The sequence below is a fragment of the Lacerta agilis genome, chromosome 11, assembly GCF_009819535.1.
Source record: "Lacerta agilis isolate rLacAgi1 chromosome 11, rLacAgi1.pri, whole genome shotgun sequence".
In the NCBI taxonomy this organism is placed as follows: Eukaryota; Metazoa; Chordata; class Lepidosauria; order Squamata; family Lacertidae; genus Lacerta; species Lacerta agilis.
Genome location: NC_046322.1, coordinates 35,077,864 through 35,104,895, shown reverse-complemented (window position 1 = coordinate 35,104,895; position 27,032 = coordinate 35,077,864). Strand labels below are relative to the sequence as shown.

Genomic DNA, 27,032 nt, shown 5'->3' with positions numbered 1-27,032 from the left:
AAGAATAGAAATGGGTAGTGAACTGACTTAGAAGTGGGCCCATAGATCCATGGTAGAGCACATGTTTTGCATGCTGAAGCTTCCAGGTTCAGATCCCAGCATCTCCAGGTAGGATTGTGAAAGTCCTTTCTCTGAAAACCCTGGATAAATAACCACTGCCAGTCACTATACAGGCTCAATGCTCTGACTCTGTATAAGGCAGTTTCTTGTGTTCCTATGACCTTCATTGGGATCAGTAGCAAAGTACACTATGGGAAATCTATTCAGAACAAATGATAGACAAGGGAAGTATGTTGCTCCAATACTATCCCTAGTTTAAGCCAAGCATTAGCAAGAAATAGTGCAGTGGAAGCAGGGCCTCATCAGCTGGCATGAATGGAGAAATAATACTAGAGACTTATTCATATTTCTGAAACTTACCTCTAATTTAGTAATCTCTTCCTTCTTCTACATATGAACCACTCACAATACATGATGGAAGCACATGGAAGATTGGCTTCTCAACATACTGAAAATAAACAACGTAATGCAAAATTTGTTAGGTACTCTATATATCTATGCAGAATTGACTGCTAGGGCAGTTACAGGTTTTGAGAGGTTAGCCATATTTGTATCTAATAAATCTAGAGGTGTCTAGTGCCTGTGACTATCTTGGAAAAGTATCCTGGGAGCAAAATAGTCTGGGAATGGGACACGGGTTGTAGTATCTGCACTAGATTTAGGGTGGTGTGGGTGCTTCCCATGCACAGGGCACCAAGTTGAGGGGGTGCAAAATAATAATAATAATAATAATAATAATAATAATAATAATACCTATAGTTATACAGGTATCTGCTGAGAAGTTCCATAAATAAGCAACTGCACCAAAAGGAATTACTATGAAAATAGTAAGTATTGGGGGGTATGAACAGAATGGAAGGGGGCGCATATATATTTGTCCTTTTCAAGGGGTGCCAAATTTTGTCCTCACTCAGGGTACCATGTTATCTAATTCCACCCCTGGTAGTATCAGGTCTGGAGTAATCATTGATCTACGGTACTTCATGCACCTCCAGATGGTGGAGACGTCTGGCAGTATTCTGGCGCCTGGGCATCCTCACTTGGTCGCAAGTGGCCAATAGCCAGGTGCAACATGCACCTGCTGCCTGGCAAATTTCAAACACTGATGAAAAGCCTTACATAGCTATGTTCTGCAATTCTTCAGCTTATAAACCATGCTGTGTCCCTTTTTAGATTTCTTGTTCTATCTTGTCTTTAAATAAATAAAATAGTTTTAGCAATAGACTGGTATAAACCTGTAATGATTTTTTTTTTTGGATAATACATTTATTGTAACTGACCTTGAACCTTTAGGATGCGTTGATGCAAAGCTCAAATAAATAGCCATGTGCTGTTTGGTGACACATGCCTTTTCATTTAAGCCATGGATAGAGAATTAGATGCACTGATAGCGGCTGATAGATATCAAGAAACCCAGAGTTCACACTTCATTAAAATGCAGGTTAAATTCTTTAAAGATAGCCATTCAGGTATCTTGTGTAATCTTCTATCAGGATTGTATCTCCATTTCAGTTTGTAAGGCACTACCTGTTTGGAATAGGATAAAGACCCATTGTTATTGTCAGACCTGTTTCAAGCTAAATATTCTTCTAGTCCTTTGTGGCTGCCATTTTTTATCAGGCATTCAGAACAGCTTTCCTTTGCTGATCTGCCATTTTCGGACATATCACTGTTTCACTTGTATGATTTCTGGTGAGACAAGCTCAGACCTGGCTGCTTTTCTCTCAGTAACAGAGAAAAGAAATGTCTCTGGTGCCTACTCTGCAGAGAAAGTTCATTCATGTGTAAATTATCAGTTGGCCTTTATTTGCTTGGCCTGTGGAGAGTACACATGCAGATAAAAGGCTCTGTGGGTCAGGGTTTAGTACATGCAGGTTTCTCCAGTGGCCACAATGGCACTGTTAGAATTGTTGTCAAAGATTATCAGACAGGCTAGGATGTCTTATCATTATTTACTTGCAGTTTACAGAGTTAAAATAAAATTCTGCAAGCAGGATTCTATTAGAATGTTAGAACAAAATCCACAGCATGACTACTATAAGAAGTACCTTTCTTAATGGGAAATATATAAAGATTCATACAGATCTGTTTAAGAATATCTGTTTGTTAATATCACAATATTTCTTTACTTCATTATCCGGGCTACCATATCACCCTCTACCAATAACAGAAAGCAGTTTCATTGCAATGTCTTCAAAAAAATTGTCTTCCTTATATGTATAGTTGCTAATGTGACTATTGAATCATGGGGAACTGCTTTAAATATGCTAAGATATTTATTGCACAATTGTATATTCTGCGGTGATGTTTGCACTGGCATAAGAAGTAGGTAGCAGCTGCAGTCTATGTGAGGCTGCAGAAAAGTTGTTTGATCTACAAGATCAGTAGCCTGTTACTTGGTTGCCTTTCATTGAAACATAATCAAGAATCATTAAGGCCTATTAGCAGCTGTGTTGTAAGTACATTTTATAATGCAGTTCTCAGAGCCCCAGTTATCCTTACTAAAGTAAAGTTGTTAAGCTACAACTGTCTCTTAGTTACAGGAGGTTGATCATAAATGAGATAGGATACTAAGCTTTTGAGATGGAAATTCAAGACCCACAGGATTTGATCCATCAGGTCAGCTTCAATTCATACATTTGGGACCAACCTGCCATTGAATGGCTGGTACCCAAGGTCATAGCTGGAAAGAGCACTATTAACATATCTGCATATATTTGTAATGTTATCATGAAAAGAAAAAAAATATTTTTTATCCAGAATGACAAAATCATTTCACATTAGTTTTATTCCCCCCCCCCTTCCTAATCGTTTTCTTGCCCTTCTTACTAGTGATATTTTATATTGGCTGTATTATTGGCATTCACATACTTAAATGTTTTGCTTGCTTTATTTTTAAACTTGCTTGTTGAAATTATATTAGTGTTGATAGTTTGACATTGATTTCATTCCCTTGATACTTTGTTATTTGGGCATTTTAAATGCCTAACTAGTTTCTCTAGAAGAAAAATGCCACACTATGTGAGATTGAAAACCTTATTTCTTGAATGTTTCCCATTTGGCAGAAGGGAGGAGGTGGGTGTGAAACTCACTGAGAAGGAAGATCGCTTGGTTCTTCAGAAAGTCCTCAACACAGCCACTGGTGCAAGAAGACAAAATTCTGCAGAACTAAATATTTATGGTGTCATACTTGCCCTGACATTTAGAATACATCTTATATGGTATAGGCAAAATGCAGATGAGTGAAAGCACTGAAATCAGTGATTCATGAGAAGTATTGTGACAGATGTGAATAATACTATTATGATTGCTGTTACAGATTATTAAGGTAACATCCTGTCTCTGCTTTTTGTAAAATGCTGTACAGTCTTATGTGCTTACATAAACATACCCATAAGCTAACAGAGCAGAAACTATCTCAATGGGGAATGTAAGTACGGTCACATATGATTATATGGATTTAAGTAGAGTATGTTCCCGGGTACTTATGTGCAAAATATAGTAGATGTATATAGCTGTGTGGGAGCCACTTCTGTGCAGCAACTTTCCAGACCTTCCCTGAAACATGTAACCCAGTTTATCATGCAAATCTTCATATGAGCTACCCAGAAAAAGCATATAGTACAGTTCTCCTGATACTGCACCACTTCAGAATGCTGTGTCAAAAAACTTCCAGGCTCTGGAAAGCTAAACTGGATTCGCCTGTGGCTGCAATGTAAGTTTACATATTGGCATTATATTTACAGTTTTCTTTTCAATTCTTTTGTAAATGTTTTCTCTTCCTGGACAAATGATTTCCAGTAAACCTTTTCACTTCAAGATCTTTATCTAGTTGGTTGCAGCCAAGTTAGAGCCATGCCTGATACAGATGTTTATTATGAATAAAGTGCCTTCAGTGCCATAGTGTGCTTTCAAATGGGAGTGTAATATCACGAACATGTATTTGGCAACAAGTTTTTTAAAAAAACAACCTGTGAAATTTTCCATGAAAAATGTGCTGGGGGAGAGGATGACTTCATGTGAACTGGTAGCAAATTTACATGCAAGAGAAAAATCAATTCCACAATAAACACCTGTCTGGAACTACTACATTGGGCAAAGAAAGTGGAGCCAAGGGTCTTTTGAAGAGAAACTAAACTTGGCAGAAGTCCTCCCATGTAGATTAGATGAGTAGAGGGAAAGGAAAAGCATGCAACCCCAAAGCTTCATTCAACTCACAGTGTCTTGTCCATTTAGTTCTAAACCATGGTTTAGTGTTACATGTAAACTGGGCTACTGTTCTTCTGGCTCACTTCCAGCATCTAGTAAAAGTAAATAAACATTTGTTATTGGTTTTTATATTTATATTTTTGCCTTTTCTTATAGTGAATTTGTATTTTGTTTCCCAGTTTGTGCTCTTTTTCAATTTCCTCATGTGAGCACAATTTAAAAATAATTCCTCTTGCCTTTCATAGCTTCCTTAATTTGCATTTTGTCTATGAGCATCCTTTGGTGCTTTTGAGTCTTTTTTGATGAGTCCTATAGATTCCTATTGAATCTATATTATAGTTGTTTTATATAAACCACAAGCTTCGTAATGGTATTTCAACCTTCAGTACCTTCTTTTTTGAGAAACTTCCCCTCCTGAATATTGATGAAGGAATATATTCTACTCGTATATATATATATGATTGTGAAAGCACATTTGCACCTGATCTTGTGTACTGCTTAGGTTTAAATCAAGAATCACTTCTGCTCTTGGTCCTTATTACCAAAATGGTGGTCCTTATTACCAAAATGTCATAAAACATCATTTATTATATCCAGAAATAACATAAGAATTTACAATTTATGCACTCATTTTTAAACAGTTGAAGCCACTCATTAGTATTGCTTTTTCTACTTCAGCTACCTCCTTGATTTATTTTTTACACCTCAAAATTAACATCGTGTTTTGGTGAGAGAGATTCTTACTTTAACCATAAGATTCTGCCAATAGAATTTTGAGAAGAATCCCCCCCTTCAGATTTCTAACTTAATGGATTCTATACCTTCTTAGGATTTTAGAGCAACACTACCTTCAATAAACTTTCTCTATCTTTGTGTAGGTTTTAGATTTACTTTACTGCCAATACCCGATTAACAGTAGTCATGATGGACAGAAACTAGAAAAAAATGGAAACGATTTGTTAAATAGAAATACAGCTTGATTTAATTGAATTTATAGAAGGATGCTGAAATCCATAGCTATGTATATGTTAACACTGAAGTAGGCATCGTCACACTTTTTGAACTGTGACAAGCATCCAAGAACCATGAAACTAGTTCTATGAGCCCAGAGAGACATTAGATTTGTGTTACTTGAACAGCATTTTCTTATGTTTTCTTGCAAACTGCTTTTGAAACTGAGGAAAGAATCAAAAGCAGCTTGTGATAGGATATGAAGGGGGTGTCAGGTGTCAAAGGAAAAAAACTTTACAATTTCATTCAGCTAACACAAGCCCCTTACAAAACGCTATCCCAAGTAGCTGTTTAGATCCAAACATCTTTGAATTTGAAAAACAGATAAGTCATGAGCTATTTCATTTAATAATATCAGCCTGTTTGTACTGTAACAAAATGGTATTTGGCAGCTATCTATGAATACAAATATGTTTCATATCTATTATTATAGTGCCTAATACACAAATATACCACTTTTCAGCATATTAACAACGCTTTGTGGCAATTTTCCTGAAAATATAGTTTATACATCTGTGAAGACATGTACATGAAATAATTATATGACAAAATAAAACTGCCATAGGTAACAAGCAGATTTGTTTATGAGTATAATAATCTTATTTACCATAATAACTAAACTCAAATGTAAGTTATTTATAGGCCACATTTTCTGTTTTATTGCTCTAAAGGAGCACTTTTGACTCCTGAAACCAGCAGCATGAAAATTACAGCCCTGTTATATTACAGGTGTACTATGTACTCTAAAAAGAAATAGACTGTGTAAACCTTACAGTACTGTAATTGCTGCCACTGAAGAGCATTCTTACAAACAATTTACAAACAGCATAAGCCACAGAATAAAACTTACATAAATAACATTTTTTTAAAAAAACACCTATTTGATCCTCTTATGCTATTTCTGACATTTGTGAATACTGTTAATACAGGTTATAATGTAGCAGAGAAATCAAATATATATTCTAGCCAGTGTAAATTGTACAGTCACTAGGGCAAACTAATTTAATTGTTGCATCTGAAACACACTGAACTTTGAGGTGATTTCAGTATCTTCTATTTAAACATTTCCTTGAACTATTTTTTTTTTTAAGAATTAAAAGAGTCCCTTTACATTTAAGATTCGTAAGACTTCAACTCTCCTGAACCTATATGAGTTTTCTCTTTTCCAGACGGATGATTCTTGAATAGTCTGAATGGTCACACATCTACCCAGGACCAGTGTTGGCACCTGACACCCTTGGACAGCTGCCAGGCCCCAAGCACACCTTTAAGCCCCACTATTAACATCTGCCCTGGATCCCCTTTCCTTTGCAATTTGAATTTCCCACAATGCCCCAGAAGTATTAGTGTTCTGGGGCATTAAGATAAATCCGGCCATGTAAGCTGCCATGACCCACCAATAGAAGAGGGAGCTCTCCAGATTGCCCAAGACACCCCAAACCCTGGACTGTCTCTGGGAATAAAATGTGTACTGCACCAACTTCCAGGTAGTTTCAACCATTGCAATGATACCAGTTTCACTAAAGATCTAGTCTATCTGAAATACAGACTGCAAAGCTACAATTTTACCATCATGGTGATCAAAATTACCCTTTTCAATGCATATTATTTAGAAACATGCATCAAGGTTTACTGGGAAGATGTAGATTTACAGAGGTAGTTGGTGCCTATTTTGAAACATGTTAATATATGGCACATGTATGACTTGTGAGTTCAAATAATGATCCACATTAAGAAAAAGTCTAATGTAGGCTGAGTAACAACTAAACCAGAACATATGGCATATCCTATTTTTAATGTTCAGTTATCAAACACTCAGTGGACTACCAAAAATAGTCACTATCATATCACTAAAGAGTTATCAGTGCAAAGTATCTTAAGTCATTTTGGCAACAGCAGCAAAAAAAAACCCTAATGTAGAATGCTTTCCAAAGATAAATGGGAACTCTTTGATCCTGCTATTAGGCATAGGGTTGTTTCAGACATTTGAAAATGTTAATTAGAAAACCAAATGCTCCTAATTTAGCACATTATCGTTATAATGTTTAAAATTATCTTATACTATTGCATGTTTACATTATAGATCCATCTTTATTGGCTCTATGCTGTGCTTCCCTTATTTTTCTTCTGTAGAAATGTCAGTTTTTGCATTAACTCATACAGTCCTTTACAAACACTAACCATCAAGCTCTTTTTGCTAATGCTGCTGGTTTAGACTACTACTATTGGCTTCAGTTCAATCTGCCACTTTTGCTTCCAGTACATAACTGCACTTTCTAGATGGTCTTCATCTTTCTGCAGAAGGTTTATCCTTTAAATTAGCATGGCATTTCACTGCACCACCCCATTTTTTAAAACAGTATTATACAGGCAACATCCAATTTGTTGTGTGTCAATAAGCCTCTTATAAAGGCGTGCTCTAGTCATCTTATATGGTTGATTTAATTTTTTTTAAAGCTTTTCACAAACTGTGTATTTAAAAATAAGTAAGTGTGCAGCTACTAGAAAGTTTCATATAAGGGAATGTGGCCACTGGACTAAAAAGGATTCTTCAATTCTGTTATACAGAATATTGAACATGGTAGGTGAACATCAGAAACTGTTTTTTGTTTGTTTTTTTGAGCAAGGGCCTCAGATCAAAGTTAATGCTTGGACTCTGCCTCCATTAGAAAACACTGGCCGTCCCAGTCTACCGTGAATTATTCTCCCATTTCTCTGCTGGGACTCAGCATCTGCCAAAGGAAAGGGCCCTACTAACAAAGTTGCCATATTTCCTTTATAATAGCAGTGATTGATACTGACTTAAATTTAAACTATGTTTCGCATTTGGCCCCTCCAGACATTATTCTGTTTCCATGACAGCATGTTCCTCAGGCCAAGTAAGTCTCTAAAACATAACACAAAAACTTATTTATACAAAATGTCTAGGACTTGTTAAACAGAGCAACAACAAAACCCCATGGGCCAACAATTATTAGGCATAGAGGCAGTAGAGGTAGAACTATGTGCTAAACAGAACTATTTCCATAGCTGTCAACTTTTCCCCTTTTTTTAAGGGAAATTCCCTTATTCCGAATAGGATTCGTTGCAAGAAAAGGGAAAAGTTGACAGCTATGACTATTTCTCCCTGATGCTACTTGTTTTTAGAACTACTTTTCCTTGGTGTTTGTTCATTGGTGTTTTGGCATTGTAGCTTACATATTTTATAGATGATGACATAGAATTGCTGTTCACCAATTTTTAGCTGATAACTTTTCCATTACAACATCTTAATTTTTATTGTAAACAAAACCTGGGACTTGTAATTATAGGTATGGTTTTGATAAGTTAAGTTGTAAAAACTTTTAAACATCTCTGTACAACAAGGAGACTTACTTTTGAGAATTAACACACACATACCGGGTATGTTATATGCCCCTTGTTATTCCACTTCACCTGAAAGGACTAGGATTAGTCTTTATTTAAATTCTAGTAACAACTATCACAGAGGACGCGGGTGGCGCTGTGGGTTAAACCACAGAGCCTAGGGCTTGCTGATCAGAAGGTCGGCGGTTCGAATCCCCGCGATGGGGTGAGCTCCCGTTGCTCAGTCCCAGCTCCTGCCCACCTAGCAGTTCAAAAGCACATCAAAAGTGCAAGTAGATAAATAGGTACCGCTCCGGCAGGAAGGTAAACAGTGTTTCCGTGCGCTGCTCTGGTTTGCCAGAAACGGCTTTGTCATGCTGGCCACATGACCCAGAAGCTGTACGCCGGCTCCCTCGGCCAGTAATGCGAGATGAGCGCCGCAACCCCAGAGTCGGACATGACAGGACCTAATGGTCATATCACAAGCAGATACAAAAAAGAGACAGATGTTGCCCAGTTGTCTTGCAGTGTGGCATACTCACCAGCAGGTTTTAAGATGTTGTGTTTCAAACTGTTTCAAACAACACAGCTCAAGTAGGATAACTCAGTGATTTTCTTATGATGGAGATCACAGCACATTATTTTGAAATAATTAATGTTATTCTATAATATCTGTGTTCCTAAATCTCATGCCTGGCATTTTTGCTTCTGCTGAAAGTAGAAAGAGACCCCCGCTTAGGTGGCATAGGGCCATTCCTTTAATGCTAATGGGACTATGCTAATGGGACTGTTGTGATGCCAATGTATTATGGACTCCACACTAAGGACTTTATCAGGAGTCTCCTGATTATTTTTGTTTCTATATACTCTCATTTGAAGACTCAAAATGCCAGAAAATGGGTGACTTCATTAAGTACATCTAGTTTCATTCACCTTTTAGACTTTTCATCAAAGCTCTTAATGAAACCCACAGCTGCTAGTATACAATTAAAATATTAGTTTCTTTTGGCTGATAAAGAATGTTTCATTTAGAACACAATTTAAACACATTGTTTGATTCAAGAGTTGCAAACAGATTGTGTACAACAATGCCATCAGAACAAAACATCCTTTCACCAAGTACAGCTTCAGTTAAATAATTCTCATTTTAAAACTGTGATTAATGAATGGATTGATTACTAATTAATACAATGAATGCTTTCAGCCGCATGTGCTAATTTCCATGTTAGCCCTGTTTGACAAAACTCATATCTGAAAGACTTTTTGAGTTCACTTTGAACTACAAGCATTAGGCCACTGTGAATCATTTTTTATGTTTTAAATTAGAAAAAAATAAGGGTGGACTGTGATACATGTGAAATAAAATAACACACTTACAGCTTGAATATATATAGTTCATTTCCAGTCTGACATTCAGCTGTGGAATTGCAGTATTGAAAGCAATTTCTCCAATATGCTTTTACAGTACATTTTTTGCACATCTAATGTAAACTACTGATTCATTTGCAGAGCTGCAGCTTTTATCTAGCTTTTTCTCTTTCTTTGACTCATTGGATTATAATAGGCACAGAGTTGTATTGATTACTATAACTTGCATGGGAAAATCTTTCTGCTTCAGATTGGCTATAAATTATAAATAATGTATCTCAAAAGGCTGTGTGTTAAAAGAAGCAATGTTCTTCTGAGACACTCTCATGTAAAGCTCTTAAGGCAGAGGTTATTAACTTTATGATTGCACTATTGGTGTACTTGACCCGTAGCAATGATCACTATCCATAAAATCGTAGACTAGATAACCATTGTCTGCTTTTTCCAGCAATGTTCATTAGTGGAGACCACCAAAGATCACTCTAATAAGCAGAGGGTCAATATTCACTGCATCAGTATAAATTTGTTTGGTGCAACAATGAAGTTATCCTCCCTTCCATTCCAGCTAAAAAAGCAGTACTATGTAATTGGGGTGTATAGATTTTGTACATATTGGCTGCTTCTGGACATAATGTTAAACTATTGTTTAGTGCAGGGATGGGGAACTGTATTTGGCTTGTGGTTTAGAGCCAGATGTGTGGGACTGCCTATCTGCCAATCATCTGGTGTCAGGTGATTCAACATCAAAGGAAGAAGTGGGAGTGCACTCCCAATTCTTCATATCTTCCTTTGCAGCCCCAGCTTGAATTCAATAAAACATAGTTAGTATTAAGCAGGTGCTAATTAAAAATGGAAGTGAAAACTTCAGATCTCCTCGCAGCCACTCGAGAGGGGAGAAGGGAGGACATGAGTTCAAGGCTCGTGAACATAATGCTAAATTGTAATTTAGTATTTAACATCCCTTTAATTTGAAACACATTTGCCATTTTAATGCTCATTCATCCAGTTTTAGGTTTTATCACTCTGAACAGTTTGGCGTCACAACAGACTTGGCCCCCTCGCTGGTCACCTCTAACTGCAGTTAATGTATGAACAAATTTAAAAGCAACAGTCCAGTGCAGGATCTTGGGAACCCCACTTGTTACATCCTTTCATTGTGACAACTGTCCATTATTCCTACTCTTGGGTTCTTTAAATAGTTACTGATCCATTAGAGGACCTGCCTTCTTATCCCATGACCACTAACTTACTCCCCTTTTGGTTTTGGTTTTAAACTGTTTTTGACAAAATGATCCATGTTCCACAACTTACTTTCTACTCAAGTTGTTTTGGTCCTAAAACTGAAATATATTCCTTCTTTGTATTTTGCGGTGAAGTATGGAAAATTCCTGAAGCCTGATAGTTTTGACTATTTAATGCACGTTACGTGGAAAACCTAGATCAATATCTGCTGTGCAATCAAAACTTAAAGACAATATATTTGCTTGGACTGCTGAGACATAGTCAAAAAGAAAATGATAATTTAAGTTTCTCTTATGAAATTTCTCTTATGAAATTTGGATGAACTTACTGTTTTTTAGGGTTACTAAATTTTCTGCAATAGCACAACATAAAAGAAAATGGTCATTCAAATAAATGTGGATTGTACATTATCTCATCACTGTGATTTTGGTGCACCTGTGGGGTCAGGATCAGCCCAAGATGTTTTGCTGCGTGAGTTGAATGAGAAGGTACCACCCTCACCCACCTCGATTTTGTGTACATAAACTGACCAGATTAATCTGCTAGTTTTACATCTACACTGGCAATGGGACACAGCATCTGAGGGCAGCAGGCTAACTGGGAGGGCACAGAGCCAGCCAAATGGCACATACAGCTCTGTTTTGCTACTGCCTGCCTCCCAGCATTTGCTTCCTGAGGCAGCTATTTCACTCTCCCTCTACCAGTCACACAATTTTCTGCTCAGTATTTTTGGCTGGTGTTTCCTTGCTGCTGTTAGTAGTAGAAACATGCATGGCAATTACGGTATGTGGATATGGGAGTTGCAAAATGGGGGTACTGCTATTTGTGTGGAAATGAAAAGGGGAAAGGCCAAACAGAGAAGAATCCCCTGTGAAAAACATGTTACCTGGTACTTTTAAAAGATCCAGTGCTTCAAGGGACAAGATGGCCATGGCTACTCTTGTCTCTTCTTCCCCCAGGCCTGTCATCCATCCATCCATAAATGTGGCAAGAAGTAGAAGCTACATCCATCTCATGTTTAGCTTCATTGTAGAATTTTAAGGCACAGTCTGAATCTGATAACTGTGTGGGAAAACAAATCAAAGTGACATGAGATTAACACAATATTTTGCCCTGTATGGTGTGCATCCCATGAAAAAGAAGAGGAAGCAAAAGAGGAGTGGAAAGATTGGTATAAAACTGTGTAAAAGCACTACAGAAATTGAGGTTTTGGTGTTGATCTAGAATTAGCCTAGATGTGAACATACCTATAACATTCTCCCACACACATCTCAATTATGTAGGTTGCAGACTTGCCCTTTTTAACTCTGCAGAAAACCATATATTCCCTGAGTAGCCTTGTTAGTCACAATGGCATTTTCAAGGAAAATCCTCCTCTTAAATTTCAATCCTTGCTTGGAATAAAAGAAGTGCATTTTCTTTTCAAATAATGTATTTATATGGTTTCTCAGGTCTGTCCTTGATCTGTCAATTACTTATGACCTTAGTATTAATCATTGCATTTATCTTTAAATGAATTCCCCTTTGACGCTACAGCACAATGTATGATTCCATGGCATCATATTTTCTAACGTCCCTTTTATACATCATGCTGTTTGTCCTGTCCCCACCCCCACCCCTGTCCCAAATCCTGCTGTGCGCATGTCTCAAGGAATTGTTGGTTAATGCTCAGGTGGTTGTTTTGGCTGTTTCTCTGGTGCTTTGCATAATTTCATTTGATTAGTGGACTTTGCAAATAAGATATTATCTTGTTTAAATGTACCTAACATGAACTTGGGACACCAGTTGTCTTTTAATTTAATTCTAAGAATAAATGATCCATGTGGATTTATTAAGCTATAAGATGCTTACAAAAAATAAATACTGTGTTTGAAAACAGAACAGCTTTAAAACCAGCTGCTGCAATGAGGCTTCACAGATTCACAATACTTCCAATTCACAACACTCTGTGCTTTTAACATTCACATTATAGAAAGGAGAAGTGTGTCAGGTGCCAATTCTCCTATTAGAGTACTGCAGTGGTAAGAAAACAACACCAATAGGTACAGATATTCTCCCTTGTTAAGCAATGAACAGTAAAATATGTCTACTCAGAAGTAAGCCTAATAAGATCAGTGGGCCTTACTGCCAGGTAAATTCTTGATTCACACTGACATCCTCAACACAAGCAGAGAGCACTGTTACGTTAAAGCTCAGCAGAGCTCACAAAAAAGCACCAATTGTGTGGACTGGTGCCTTGATATGAAGGCTGTCCATATGCCTCCTTTATTTGCATAATCATGGCAGCCCTTTTGGATGCACCACAATCACAGCTGTGTGGACAACCTTCATGTGAAGACTCTGGTTCATGCAATGGTATACTCACTGCATGAGTCTGACAGCAGCCCACATGATGTTTGCTTTCAAGTGTGCTACTGGCCAGACCTAAGCCATACATATCCTATTGGGTGAAGAGGCCCACTGCATTCTCACTGTATCTTTGCATATGTGTTCAGCAGTCTGTGTGGAGTCTTTATGAAGGAGTGGATTTGTTTTAGAATAAATCCATCTTTTTCATTTTATACAAAACAAGTTTTACTGGACTGAGTCATTAGTTGAGACGTGCTCTATGCAGCCGTATGTTGCGTCTGCCTTACTACCTGTTATTATCAGACTGAAGATCGTTTTAGAGCTGCATGAGGGCAAATGCCTGCTTTACACTACAGCAATGAACCTCTGGTCCCTGTTATGTGTGACCATGTTATGCATGTGTTACTGAACACACATTTTTGACACATTACATATTAAACATTTAATGTGTAAGTGGACATTTTAATAGAACTGCTAACCATATGGTAACACTTAGCAATATGAAGAGGACTAATCTATATCCTACAGCCTTATCATAAGCCTAGTATTACCAGGTTCCCTGAATTTTCAAACGACTGTTGGAATGTAGTGGCACTGAACAACAGGAATAAAGGCAACAGCCAGCTTGCTATGTGAATCAAAATGCTTCAGTGGACGTTTAAAATTGCTATGCTATGAAACCTACAACATATCCCCCAACATGTGAAGTATGCATAGGCTACTTGCAGTATACTTCTAAATTATAATGTCTAATGTGACCCTAAGACTATGGAGAAAGGGAAAAATACAAAAGGATTTACTAAAAGTAAAAATTCTAATTGGAATTCAAATTAGAAATAAATCAGCAGTAGAATATCCCTGTGACCATTCTTAGGCTGAAGTTTATTCAGTATTTTTATTAGTAATAGAAAGAAAAGTAGGGGTGTTTTGATTAAATTTGCAGCTGATACTGAGTGAGGAGGCAGTGTCAATACAAGGAAGGATCAGGAAATTATGCAGACTGAAATAGATGATCTCATGAACTGGTGTAATAATAAAAATACAAGAAAATTCAATATGTGTAAGGTCATGCATTTGGGGCTGTGGGCTCATCAAGTAGGAACAACTGGGGAAGAAAGAGATTTCAAGATACTGGGTGGTCACAAGGTGAAATGCACTACCAATGTGATGCTGTTGCAAAGAGGAAAAAGTAAATTCTACCGGCTTAGAAGGCAAAGTCTGTTCTTGGATTTATTAGGGTAGGAAACTTTGGTAGAAACAAAAGAATTATTGGTACCCTCGTACTAGCTGCTGATAAGACCACATCTGGAAAAATGCTTCATGTTGGTTACCTATTTAAATAAAAATATTCAAAATGGAATCCATGCAAATCAGGTTGGTTAAAGAGTAAAATGTATTTTCTGAGTAGATGTTTCAAAGGTTTTGCCCCTTTAGCTTATAAAAAGGAGACTGGGAAGTGATATGACAGCACTCTATAAATTTTGCTAGAGGAAGTAGTACAGAAAGGGACATGAATTTAGGCTTTAAAAACTAGGCATATAACATCACCGGCTACATATTTGAAATAAGCTTTTGTAAAACAGGTATCAACCCATGAAATATTGTAGAACATAAGTTAACTTGGATTCATGATAGGCCCACCGCACTTCATATGGCAGCCATGCCTTTAGTGTAACTACTGAATTTCCTCGTGTTTAAAGAAGAGGGCTTGGAAATATTTTTTTTTTAAGGTTTCAGAAAATAATAAAGATAGGAAGCCCAAGATCCAGCATACCTTTCTGCAGATTATCTATACCACATATCATTATTCATTGTCTAGCAGGTAATATTCTGAGCATCTCCTATTCCCTTTCTAGTAAACCTATGGTGAAGATTCACGTCTTGGGCTACAACTCGCATCATCAATTAACACTGGTCATGCTGGCAAGGACGTATAACAATTGTAACCCAACAACATCTACAGAGATGTCCTTGTCAGTTGTTGTTATTGTTGTGGTTCCTAGTCCAATGCATCCAACTGAACTGAATTTAGTTGGATTGGCATAACATAAAATAATTGAAAATTGCAAGCATCGCCAGGTCCTTGGAGAAATGTTTATGGCATTACCACTGTAGTAAATAACTAAAATGAAGTGTATCAACCTAGATATGTTATCTGCAGATGAAGATTTGTATTGAAATCTTCTTTTCTGCACAGCAGGACAAGCTTTTGTTTTACATAGCTTGTATACTCCACAACAGGGACACATTGTCCTACAGAAACTTGTAAACTCTGCGGAAGGAGCACTTTGTCCTGCACAGTAGGCAAACACCTACTCAGGCAATCTCCAGGTGTAAATTATAGCAGCTCTAATCTCAGTGCCCAATACTAAAATAGATTGTAATACTCAGAAGAGGAGTTTGAGGAGTTTCTGGGAGCAGTAGCAACAACAAAATAATATAAATTGAATTTCTGCCCCTGTCTTGAAAAAGCCCAGAAATGATGATGATGATGATGATATGCAGTGCAGCTGTTTATTATATTGCACATTCACTAGTGATAGCAGTTTTCTGGAAATATAAAACTAAACCGTACTTAACTTTTTTCCTGCTTAAGGTTAGAATCTGGTACACACTTCTTGTAGAGTAAGCCCCACTGAAATCTAAATAAACATGCAAAGGATTTCACTGTGGATGTCTAACATCTCAGTATTTCCCCCCCACTCGTATTAATGCTTATTTTGCTTTCCATTTTGTAGATATTTTCCTAATTAATTTAACATTAACACATTTATTTACTATTCCAGATTGTTAATGATGTTTTTAAAACATGAGCCTAATACTTTGCCCAATCCCACTGACGTTAATTGCATATTTTCAACTGTCTTCAGGATAGTCATGATTTTTCTCTGGAATCCTGGGCCTAAACATGAACTCTAGCTTGTCTGACTATGTCATTGGTATAATCTCATAAATTGTTCTACAGACAATGACCAATTGTCTGTAGAACAATTTATGAGATTATACCAATGACATAGGCACAATCAAACTGGGAAATAGCCCCCAAACATCATAGAGACGTCACAAAAAGGGGGAAACAGAATGGGGCAGAGTGGAGCGGATTGTATTGTATTGAAACTGTCCTATTCAGTCGCACAGTAAATCTAAGATAAGCACTTGGTGATACGATTAATTCCCAGTTGTTGAGAGAATATTTGTAAGATGTTACAGTTGGCCTAACACACCTGCAGAGCCATTTTTGTAATAATAATAATAATAATAATAATAATAATAATAATAATAATAATAATAATAATAATAATAATCTGATTCACCTCCCCAAAGAAGCATAGGCAAGTAATGCTTAGAAACACTTTTGTGTGTACATCATTTTCTGAATTAGTCCCTTCACATGCAAAAGGATGCTAAAATCTAACACTTTCAGTATTCAGGATGGCATGCACTGTCCCGCTAGCCACACCATGCAACAGAGTCGGCATTCCATGTGATTTATTCACCTTCTTTTCCCAGTAGCTTGTACAGTTCTACCAGACCATCTGAAAGGCAAGAAGAACCTTGCATGCATTCTAGTGCTGCATGTGAGGTTCTCTGGATTGTGGTCACTGCATATGACCTTCTAATTCTAGAAATGTTGCTTCTGCCCCTAGTTATCTAGCTCTGCCTGTATACAAATGGGAGGTAATGGAAACTTCTTAACCTACTAGGTTAATAATACTGCAGTTCTTTATGCATATCTCCAAGAAAACCATTACTGTACTGGGGAAGCAGAAAATCACCCATGTTATTGCTTTTACCTAGACATTTAGTAATTCAGTGTGATTTAATTATTGACATGTCTACTTCTATTTATTCCTAAATTTCTCATTACCTTGTAGGTATGTGTGGATTTTTCCCTTTTAAGAATACCATTATTATTTTCTCAACTTGCAGTCAAATTTGCCACAATTGATTTCTTCTTCTTCTTCTTCTTCTTCTTCTTCTTCTTCTTCTTCTTCTTCTTCTGTAATACAATAGTTGCTTCCCACCCACACCAGTGCTCTGGCATCTTCCTGATTCTGCATGAGTTTTCAGAAATAATTGCCAGTAGTTCAGCAAATTCATTAACTAATTCCCTTACGACTCTGTGATGCTTGTCATCCAGACCTGCTGATTTGTATATTATTTTTTCTAAGTATTCCCACATCTGTGTATTTTTTTTCTAATCCAACAGCTATATTGACAAAGTCTCCATTGTTCATCAGTACTACTTGTCTGTATTTTTAGACTGATATTAAAACTATCTACTATCTTACCCCTTTTAGACAAATTAAATCATTCATTAGTAGGTCCACTTTGTGTTTACTATTTTTCACTTAGTATTTTAAAAATTATTGCTTCCTTTTACTAGCATGGATCCATTTTGCATTTCTTCTGCCTTCATCTTTAAATTGCCACATTTTAAATTGACTCAGATTTTAAAATGGATGCCTTGCAAATTAATGATTTCCAAAGCAGCTATTTTCTACCCTCATATCTTGAAACAGTGAAACTACATGAGCTCTTCCTGTTCAGTGCTTCTGGTACAACTGAAAAATCTTAAGGGTAGCAAGATTCTAGGTTGTTCTTGCCTTCTCCCACTCATTGATTTTAATACACCCTCTCATTACACCATACTTCTCAGATTGCTTAAATCCCATAAGGTTTATTTCTTGAAGTTGTTTTTGTGGCTTTATTCTATTGCATTGCTCAGTGTGGCTGCACTGAATTTGAATAGTTTTTATTCACTTGGTACAAATATTTCATATTTCAGCCTCCAGTTTTGTCCTTCGGCAAAGAACTTCTACTAATAGCTGCCTCTCCCAATGATGACATTTCAGTCAGTTCAGCTACGTGGTAATGAATGACTTTGATCATAGACATTAGCTACATTTTTTCAACCAAGCATTTTATGAAGTTCCTATATAAAAACAATAGGCTAGATAGGAATTAGGAAACCTCAATTAGCTATTGCTTTAGGCTGCAATCATAACTCCGCTTATCACGAGTAAGCCTCACTGAGTAAGACTTACTCCTGAGTAGACATAGTTAGGATTGCATTTTTGTTACCATAATTTTCCATAAGAAAAAAGAATGGAGGGCACCACAAAAACTAGCCAAAAAAAGCAAAGAGAGGAGGTGAGCCTCCAAAGTCCAGCTGGTGCCAGAACAGAGGACTTTTTGTAAATGAAGTTTTTATGAGTTTGTTCCTCAGGGACAGCAGTGTAAGTTCTTCCATATCAAAAAGATGCTTTTGAAGCAATTTCGTTGTCAAATCTTCATTGTCCCTAGAAATGTGCTGCTGAAGTCCAGTGTCTTCTTAATTTTACATTAGCTGAAAAGTGGGTAGCCATATAAAGGTAAAGGGACCCCTGACCACTAGGTCCAGTTGCGGACGACTGTGGGGTTGCGGCCCTCATTTTGCTCTATAGGCCGAGGGAGCTGGCATACAGCTTCTGGGTCATGTGGCCAGCATGACTAAGCCGCTTCTGGCGATCCAGAGCAGTGCACGGAAACGCCGTTTACCTTCCCGCCGGAGCGATACCTATTTATCTACTTGCACTTTGACGTGCTTTCAAACTGCTCAGTGGGCATATACAGATGCAATGTAATCTGATTTCCTGGTTCCCGATCCCAGAAATAATACATGCCAAAAGAATCCTGCTTTCCTACATTGATTCCCTAACTTATATTAGTATAAAGAAGCAGAGCCATGGGAGGCAGGTAAAATGTTGTTCTCATTCCTCTTCCTTTGTCCCTCTGTGCAGGGGCGTAGCAAGGTAAATTGGTACCCGGGGGCAAAAAAAAAAAATGTCCCCCCCAGGCATGGGAAGGTCAGGTGGTACCTGGTGCGGAAAATTTCTTGTCAACCCCCCATTGATCCCCCCCACAAGAAATGGTTTTACATTATTTCATATTTTCTTACAAAGGAATAATAACAAGTAATAATAATAATAAACTTTTATTTATATCCCACCCTCCCCAGCCAAAGTCGGGCTCAGGGTGGCTAACATCAGATACATAACATTGGTATAAAATCAAACAATAATTAAATTACCTGCTAAAAACATCTCAAAATCAAATTAAAGTCTAATTAGATGGCTTTCCACAGGGTTAGGGTTGGGGAACAGTAAAGTGTTTTCTGAACTGAAATTTCAGCCTTTATGACATAGCAAAACAGCCAAGTGAACAGCTATTTTGGTGGAGGAGGGTCTAGATATTAACCGATATGCATGAAATTTCATATATAGCTATATAATCCCTAGTATAGTAAGATAAGACCTTCGGAGCAGGCATTTTCAAAAAAAAATCAAAAAAAAATTCCTTCATAATTTGTCACCCCCTCCATTATGGAACCCGGGGCGGCCCGCCCCCCCCCCTTTGCTACGCCCCTGCCTCTGTGGATATTTTTTCCATGTCCCATACAAAAGTCCACAGAAAATGGATCTGCACTTGTATTCCTATCCAAAGTTTACTATCTGGTTCACTGTGATTTTGATCAATATTTTAACACATTACTTTATTCTCTTTATTGTGAAAATAAAGAATATTGTGAGAATATTTCATTTACCATGAAATGACTTATGCTTATTATTTCCTGCTACTACTTGGATACATGTTTTTGCCTCCTGCTCATTTTCATTTGGCAAAATGAATGAATGGCATATAATGAGAAAATCAGATCAATGGAACATTCCATGGATGGTGGCCATAATGTTTTACTGTGAAATCCTAGAAAGATGTGCTATTCTTTTTCTCTCTCTCTCTGATACTTAATCGTGAATATCTATGAGCAAAATGTGACATTTCAAATGTTATGAAGGGTCAGCATTTATACTTGACAATATGAGAGGGCTAAGATTTTAGAGCAATCCTAGTCAAGCAACAGATCATCATAATTGTGGAAACTAAAAAGTCATTGTAGCGATTGTACCACAAGGGAAATTGTTCATCCATCAGTAAGATTGTTACAAGGTAAGAGACAATGAGGAAAGGGAGTTAAAATTGCTTTAGCCCATTGAGTCATCAGTTCCCTCTAGATTCAAAAGCCTGAATTGGTTTTGGAGAGAAGTGGCATAAGAGGATTGCTGCAGGAAATCTTAACAAGTTGATCATAGTCTCAGTAACACTAGCAAGTGTAAGTATGATCTCTCCTAAGGAAAAGTGTAGGTTACATATTGAAGGAGGGGGGAAAAGATGGGAGTACAATTAGCACGTTCTTCTCTCACTTTTTTTGGTCATGTGTATTTGGAAGCTGGCTGTTCACAAAGGAAAACAGATGTGATAAATAGTGAAACATTCACATCACTCTGCAAGTAATTTATTGTAAATGTAGGCCTATATTTACAAATGAATGTATACTGGCTTATGAGAGAGAGATCAGTGGCAACATGAAGGGATAAAATGTTACTTGTACTATGGATGTGGAAGATGTGGAAAATATTTGTGTAGAGTAGCATCCTACAGTACTAATATGTCAGATAAAAATTGTGAATGGTTATTATTGACTACCTGTGTGTTCTGCTTAAATGGAATTAGAAGTGGGGAAATAATGTAATTGTGGCAACCTGTTTAAGAGAGCGTATAAAGTGGTCTTTTTGCAATTTTAGTCTATTTGCTAAAACTTACAAGACGTTTCTATGGGCAAGATATGTGTGCCAGATTTATCTATGAGCAGGTGAGATATCTTTGAAAAAGTGTTATCTCTCTTTTTCTTTGTGTTACAAGGAGTTCTTTGTGCCCTTAAAGTCTCCAAGATGTTTGCTGTGATACAAAGCCCTTTGTTTTAAAGGTGCTTGTATGTGATGGTAAATGCCTTTTATAAAAGGCATCTGTGGAAGTGATATCTTTCTTTGAAGTGACCTGCCTTAAGTGTTAAGAGTGTAGGGGAATATATGTGCAAATTAATTTGAAAAGCAAACCTCTGCAGTGGGATGTATATGCACTGTAGAAGGGTCTTTTGTGTGTAATAGTTGCCTCTGGAAAGGGATCTCTTTATAGGAGTAGTAAAGAATGTTGGTTTTGTAAGGAAGTGGCTTTGCAACTGTATGCTAGTATTACTACCATTGGTATGATCCAGCAGGGACTCAGAATATATATTTTTTGTATCACTCCCATCCCAGAGACACCCAACCACTCATCAGGAAAGCTCTCCTTCAGGGTAGGCCAGGGCCATCATGTCCTTTATTGTTGTAACTCCCAGATTGTGATACTTTCACAAAACTGTTGCTAGGCAACAAATGTGGTTACCAGGTCTCCGCGAATAGCTGAAGGGGAAAGCAAAGTGTTGCACCATTGTAGAGTAACCATAGCAATGACCTACTATTACAGAGTGGAGAATTATCATTAACAATGTTAAAGTATCATACAGGAGCCTGGGATCTGGAGGCTTCCCAGCAGCATCTCTGCATAATTGTGTTATATAGGAAGGGCTCTGAACTCTTTCAGGGCACCTGGTTGCTGGGTATTGGGGGGGGGTATTAGATGCTGTTACTGTTTGGTTTATGAAAGAAATATACAGAGTAAAAGGTTTTGGTACTCCTTAGCCAATCAGTGTGAGAAAAGAAAAGCATATGTCAAGAACAATGATCCCAGATCCATCTTACTTTTCCAGAATACAGATTTATGGTGCTACAACATATATTAATCATAATAGATTTAATCTGTGTTTTTGCAGGTGTGAAAGATCATCACCATAATCACAACCACATACACTTGGTTTATTGAAAGAGAGGCTTTATCTAGGTTGGGCGTCGGCAAGGTTATCCGGCCATGGGCCGGATCAAGCCCATGGAGAGCGTCTGTGGGCCGGACATGTGCAGCGCAATACTGAAAATCGCGTCTGCACATGTCTGTGACGCCGAAAATCACGTCTGTGCATGCCCAGACACCGAAAATCGTGCCTGTGCTGACACGATTTTCAGCATCTGGACATGCGCAGACCAGCATCTCGCTGTGCAGGTCCAGCGCCACGGACATGTGCAGACGCGATTTCCGGCACTGCTCGGCAAACCGCCATGCCACGCAGTGCTGGTTTAGTGCAGCGCGCAGGGGGCTTGCCAAGCAGGAGGCTCAGTTGGCGGGCGGCTCGTGGCCTGGTAAAACGGCCTTCATGGGCAGCAACCAGACCATGGGCCGGAGGTTGCCGATGTCTGATCTAGGTGGATATGAGTGTTTTAAACACAAAAAAGTTGTTTCTCAGTCTGTTCACTTGATTCTTGCTTGTAGAAGAGTGAAATGACTGGTCATATAGGAAAGTGTACCTAATTAAGCAGCTGTCTTTTGGGAACAAGAAACACTGGAGAAAAGAAATTTCTACTTCTGTTTGAAAGGCACCCCAGCTTTCCTAAAACAGTCACATATACTGTTGCCTGAGAGTGCCTTGCTAATCAAGCCACTTAAGTGTTCAGCTTCCCAAGGTTCTGTTCCATCAAAAATTGGGAATATAAACATAATAGGATGATCAGATTACCAAAGAAGAGCATTACTCCTGCATTCTTACTCTTTGCAGACAAGATTTTTGCATCTTCAGCTTGTCAAGGATAAGAAAAACCTGCATCTGCCAAAATATCTGTTACTATGTAACTGTTACAGGTATATGAGAGTTACAAGTAGGTAGCAGTGTTGGTCTGCCATACCGGTTGTCAAAACAAAATGAAAAATAAAAAATTCCTTCCAGTAGCACCTTAGAGACCAACTAAGTTTGCTCTTGGTATAAGCTTTCGTGTTCATGCACACTTCTTCAGGTATCTGAAGAAGTGTGCATGCAAATGAAAGCTCATACCAAGAACAAACTTAGTTGGTCTCTAAGGTACTACTGGAAGGAATTTTTTTATTTTTTATTTTGTTTAGGTATAGAAGAGTCTCTGCACCTGCCCCTAGTAGATGAGCGTATTAGATTTGGACCAATTAAGCATGTATCCACTAAGTCTCCCACATTTTCTCTTAAGTTTATTTCAGATCTATTAGCTTTCAGACCTGATTTCCTCTCTATAAAATGTGAATAACTGTGTAGGTTTGTTGTAAGGGCAGTATCTTGAACTTTATAACAAATGAAAATGAAAATAATTAATCCCTTTGGGAATGATCTAAATGGTTGGTGGAGAAAAGAAGCAGACAGGATACTTAGTACCAAACCGGAATACTACCCCTTCTCAGTGAGAGCCCTTTTCCTGTCTTAAGGCTGGTTAACAACTCCTTTCCCCTCCCTGGGGCTTAATTTGAGTCAAGAGTTCAGAAGCTCTTTTCAGTGCCAAGCTGCAGGCCTGGTGAAGCAGGGAAAGGCAGTGCCCCCTAGCATGTGCAGAATACTTCTCTCGCAATTGTGAGTTGCCACAATCAGCCTTGGCACGGGCAGCCTGGATGAGAGGGCAGGCCTTGTGGGCTGCCAGGCTTCAGAAAACCCCCCTCCTGTGCCCTGGTGGAGATCCTAACCTTTCACAACCCCAGGCCTGCCTGCGCACTTACGCAGAACAAGCAAGGCCCCCTTAATGCCAGGGCCATTGACTCCCGGGTCAGTGCGCGCAGGATTTCAGCCTGGGTGCCCTTTCGTGGTTGAGCAAAGGGGGGATCCGAGAGGGCGGGGACTGCCTGCACGCCTGGCCTGGCGACGCTGCTCCGGCCGCCGCCTGCGTCCCGCTCCTAAACCTGACCCCTGTGGCTTGCTGTCGTCAGGGGGCGGAGTGTCGTCGTCTTCCTCCTCCTCCTCTTCCCTCCGCCCGAGTCGCAGGCAGTGACGCTGTGCTTCTCTTTCCTTGTGTGTTGCAGGCACGGAGCGGCACGAGCTGACCTCGTGGAAGAGCTACGCGTCGATCTTTCGCTTCTTCGGCGACGCCATGGAGGCGAAGAGCAGCTCGGGCAAAGCGGCTCCGACGCGACGCTCGCAGCGGATCCGCTACGAGGAGCTGTAACCGGGCGGGAGGCGAGCGGGCGGGCGAGAGCCGGCGCCTGCTTGCCGGCCTGCCTGCCTGCGTGTCTGGGCGGCGGCGCTCGGCAGTCCCAGCCCCTCATTAGATTGTTTTCTTCCTAGAGCACAGGGTCGCCGTGTCTACATCTAAGTAGCGTTTTGCATTATTTCTAGATGAGTGCAACTGTCAAAGCAATATGGGTTCACTGGTTGTGCTTCCTGTGGGCTGCGGCGGGGATTTCGGGCTGCCCATCAGTGCGCAGATTAAGGCTGACAGCAGCACCGCACCGCGCAGCCTGGTGCAGCTCTAATTGCCCTGACAGAGCCCGGCACCGAGCTGATGGCGAGCGGACGCGGCGCCTCCCGGGTCCTAGCGCCCGGCTCTTCTTCCTCCTCTTCCCCGGTGCACGGGGCTCCCCTCGCCCCTCCCCGCCGTCGGAGCTCACATTTATTTCTCTCTTGATTTTAATGGTGGACTTCAACTCTCGCTAACCATGGTCCCGCCCACGCGTTAGGCTTTTTAATGAATTCCCGCAAACTCTTTGGGCGGGGTTTTTTAAAATAATAATAATAATAACATGTTTCCGTGCTTTTTAAATTCAGGGGCCCTAATAAACTGTATTGACACAATGGTAGCGATCCTAAGCCCTGCACGTCTATGAGACTTACGTGTCGCGTCAATGTGTTTAGGATGCGCGTGTAACTCCAGCAATGGCTATTTTACTCTTATCTACTTAAGGCTGCGGAGAGGCTGTGCCACCCAAACTGAAACGATACATTTAATCAGTGGGTGCTTTGTTTGGTGTTTAGTAATGAGGAAGACTTTAGCGACTTCAGCAAATCTGAACATGGAAAGAGGACTTAATTTTACTTCCAAATGCGCCAAAACTACCGAGCGCGCTTTGCTTATGCGGTTCCTAGGGAGTTTGCTGAGTCATTTTAAAAAAACCTAAAAGGATGTTTTAGCGACAAATGTAATATAGAGCAAATAATACCAGTATTTAAAATGTTGCTTCTAATACTTGGTTGAAACGTTTATTTTTTATTCTAACAGAATCTCTATTTTGTGACAAATCAGATAGCGAAGAACTTTTTTTAAAGATCCTGGACGCTCCCAAGACGCCGCCTCTCCGCCCTGGGCCTCCCGGTTCGAGGCTGGGGCAGCAGAGTTTTCCATTCCTTGCTGAAACAGGGTCCGCCTTTGCCGGGAGGGGCGATTTCCCCCCTCCCTGCCTAAATATCTTTTTTCTCATTCAATCTGTTGAACTCCTGAAGCCAGTTTCGTTTTACCTTCACCGTCTGGTGACACTGTGAAATATTAATAGCAAAAAAAGAAAGAAAGAAAGAAAAGAAGCATGTATTACTGACGTTGCTAATCACTTTTTTATAAGCAAGAGGACGTCGTTTTTACATTCCTTAAATTCCTTATGAGTCCTGACTATAATTCCACGCAGACCTAAAAGTCCATCTGTTGTCACCAAGTGTTTCCACTTACCATGATGCTCAATAGGGTCTGCCTTGGACCCAACGCCGCAAACGTACGGGCTTCAAAGCCCCAAACTCGTTGCCAGTGTGGATAAAGGAGTGGGGTCCCTATGGGCCTCATCTCACACACCCCAAAGCTCTGCCCGACCCAGATTCCAAGCCTGGGGCCCCCTCTCCACGTTCTCTGCCAGGCGAGGTTCAGGCCGCCTCGCTCAGCTGACTGTCGGGAGTTGCTGCCCTGGGATCCCCATCGGATGGCGACCCGGCCTCTTCCAGAGCAGCAGCGCCTGGCTGGTGCTCGAGTAGGCGCGCCGGGGCACCAATGAGCATTTGAACTTTTCCTGGCCTCCCCTCTCAGATGTTACCCGAGCGAAAGAGGGGGTCACATTTCATCTCATGCATGCATTCAGTGGCTGGGCGATTTCGTTAGATACCACCACCAGCTCGTTTGAAAAGGAAGCTTTTGGGATTTCAGAACAGACGTGTTGGCGCACGTCTTTGAAAGCGCTGCTGTTAAGATTATCCCAAAGGGCGCAATTCGGGTTAAGGGGCCCTGTCGGTGCAAAGTGGGGAGAGAGAGAGAGAAAAGGGCTTTCCCTTCCATGGGAAACCTGCCAGCGCCATCTCTCTGGGGGCATATTCAAAGCCAGAGTCAAGTGGCTCCAAGTGCAGAGGTGAAGGTGGCCTGTCTCGTCGCGTCCGCTTCCTCGCCTGACCTCTTTTGCTCTGCGAAGGGGTGACCTTTCAGACTGGCAAGTTGCACACCTACTCTTCTGTGCAGGGAGAATGAACGAGCCATAGTCGGGCAGGCTTGCGGCAGGAATAGTCAAATCGCTTCCATGGTGACCATCTCCCCCCACCTGATGGTCCCGGTCTCCTGTTTTCCCCCGACATCCCTGTTCTCTGGAACTGCTCCTCTCTCTCTCTCTCTCTCTCTCTCTCTCTCTCTCTCACTCACTCTCACTCTCTCACTCACCCACCCACCCGCAAGGGCCCACCTTAACGTCAGCTTTAGGGTGGTAGACCTGGTCTTTTTTTCTTA

The 27,032-nt window shown here is 39.6% G+C and overlaps 1 protein-coding gene across 7 annotated transcripts in view; it reads left to right on the top strand.

The window, feature by feature from the left end:
- Positions 1–27,032, top strand: part of FAM172A (family with sequence similarity 172 member A) — a 223,663-nt gene that overhangs the window by 177,861 nt on the left and 18,770 nt on the right. For 6 of the 7 annotated variants that reach the window (XM_033163663.1, XM_033163660.1, XM_033163661.1 and 3 more), the window contains one exon: positions 24,367–24,890. The exons of the other annotated variant lie outside the window; for it this stretch is intronic. In XM_033163663.1, coding sequence (XP_033019554.1) covers positions 24,367–24,509 — 143 coding nt within the window. In that variant the 3' untranslated portion in view covers positions 24,510–24,890. Of the gene's footprint in view, positions 1–24,366; positions 24,891–27,032 lie in introns of those variants that run through there. 7 annotated transcript variants of the gene reach the window in all.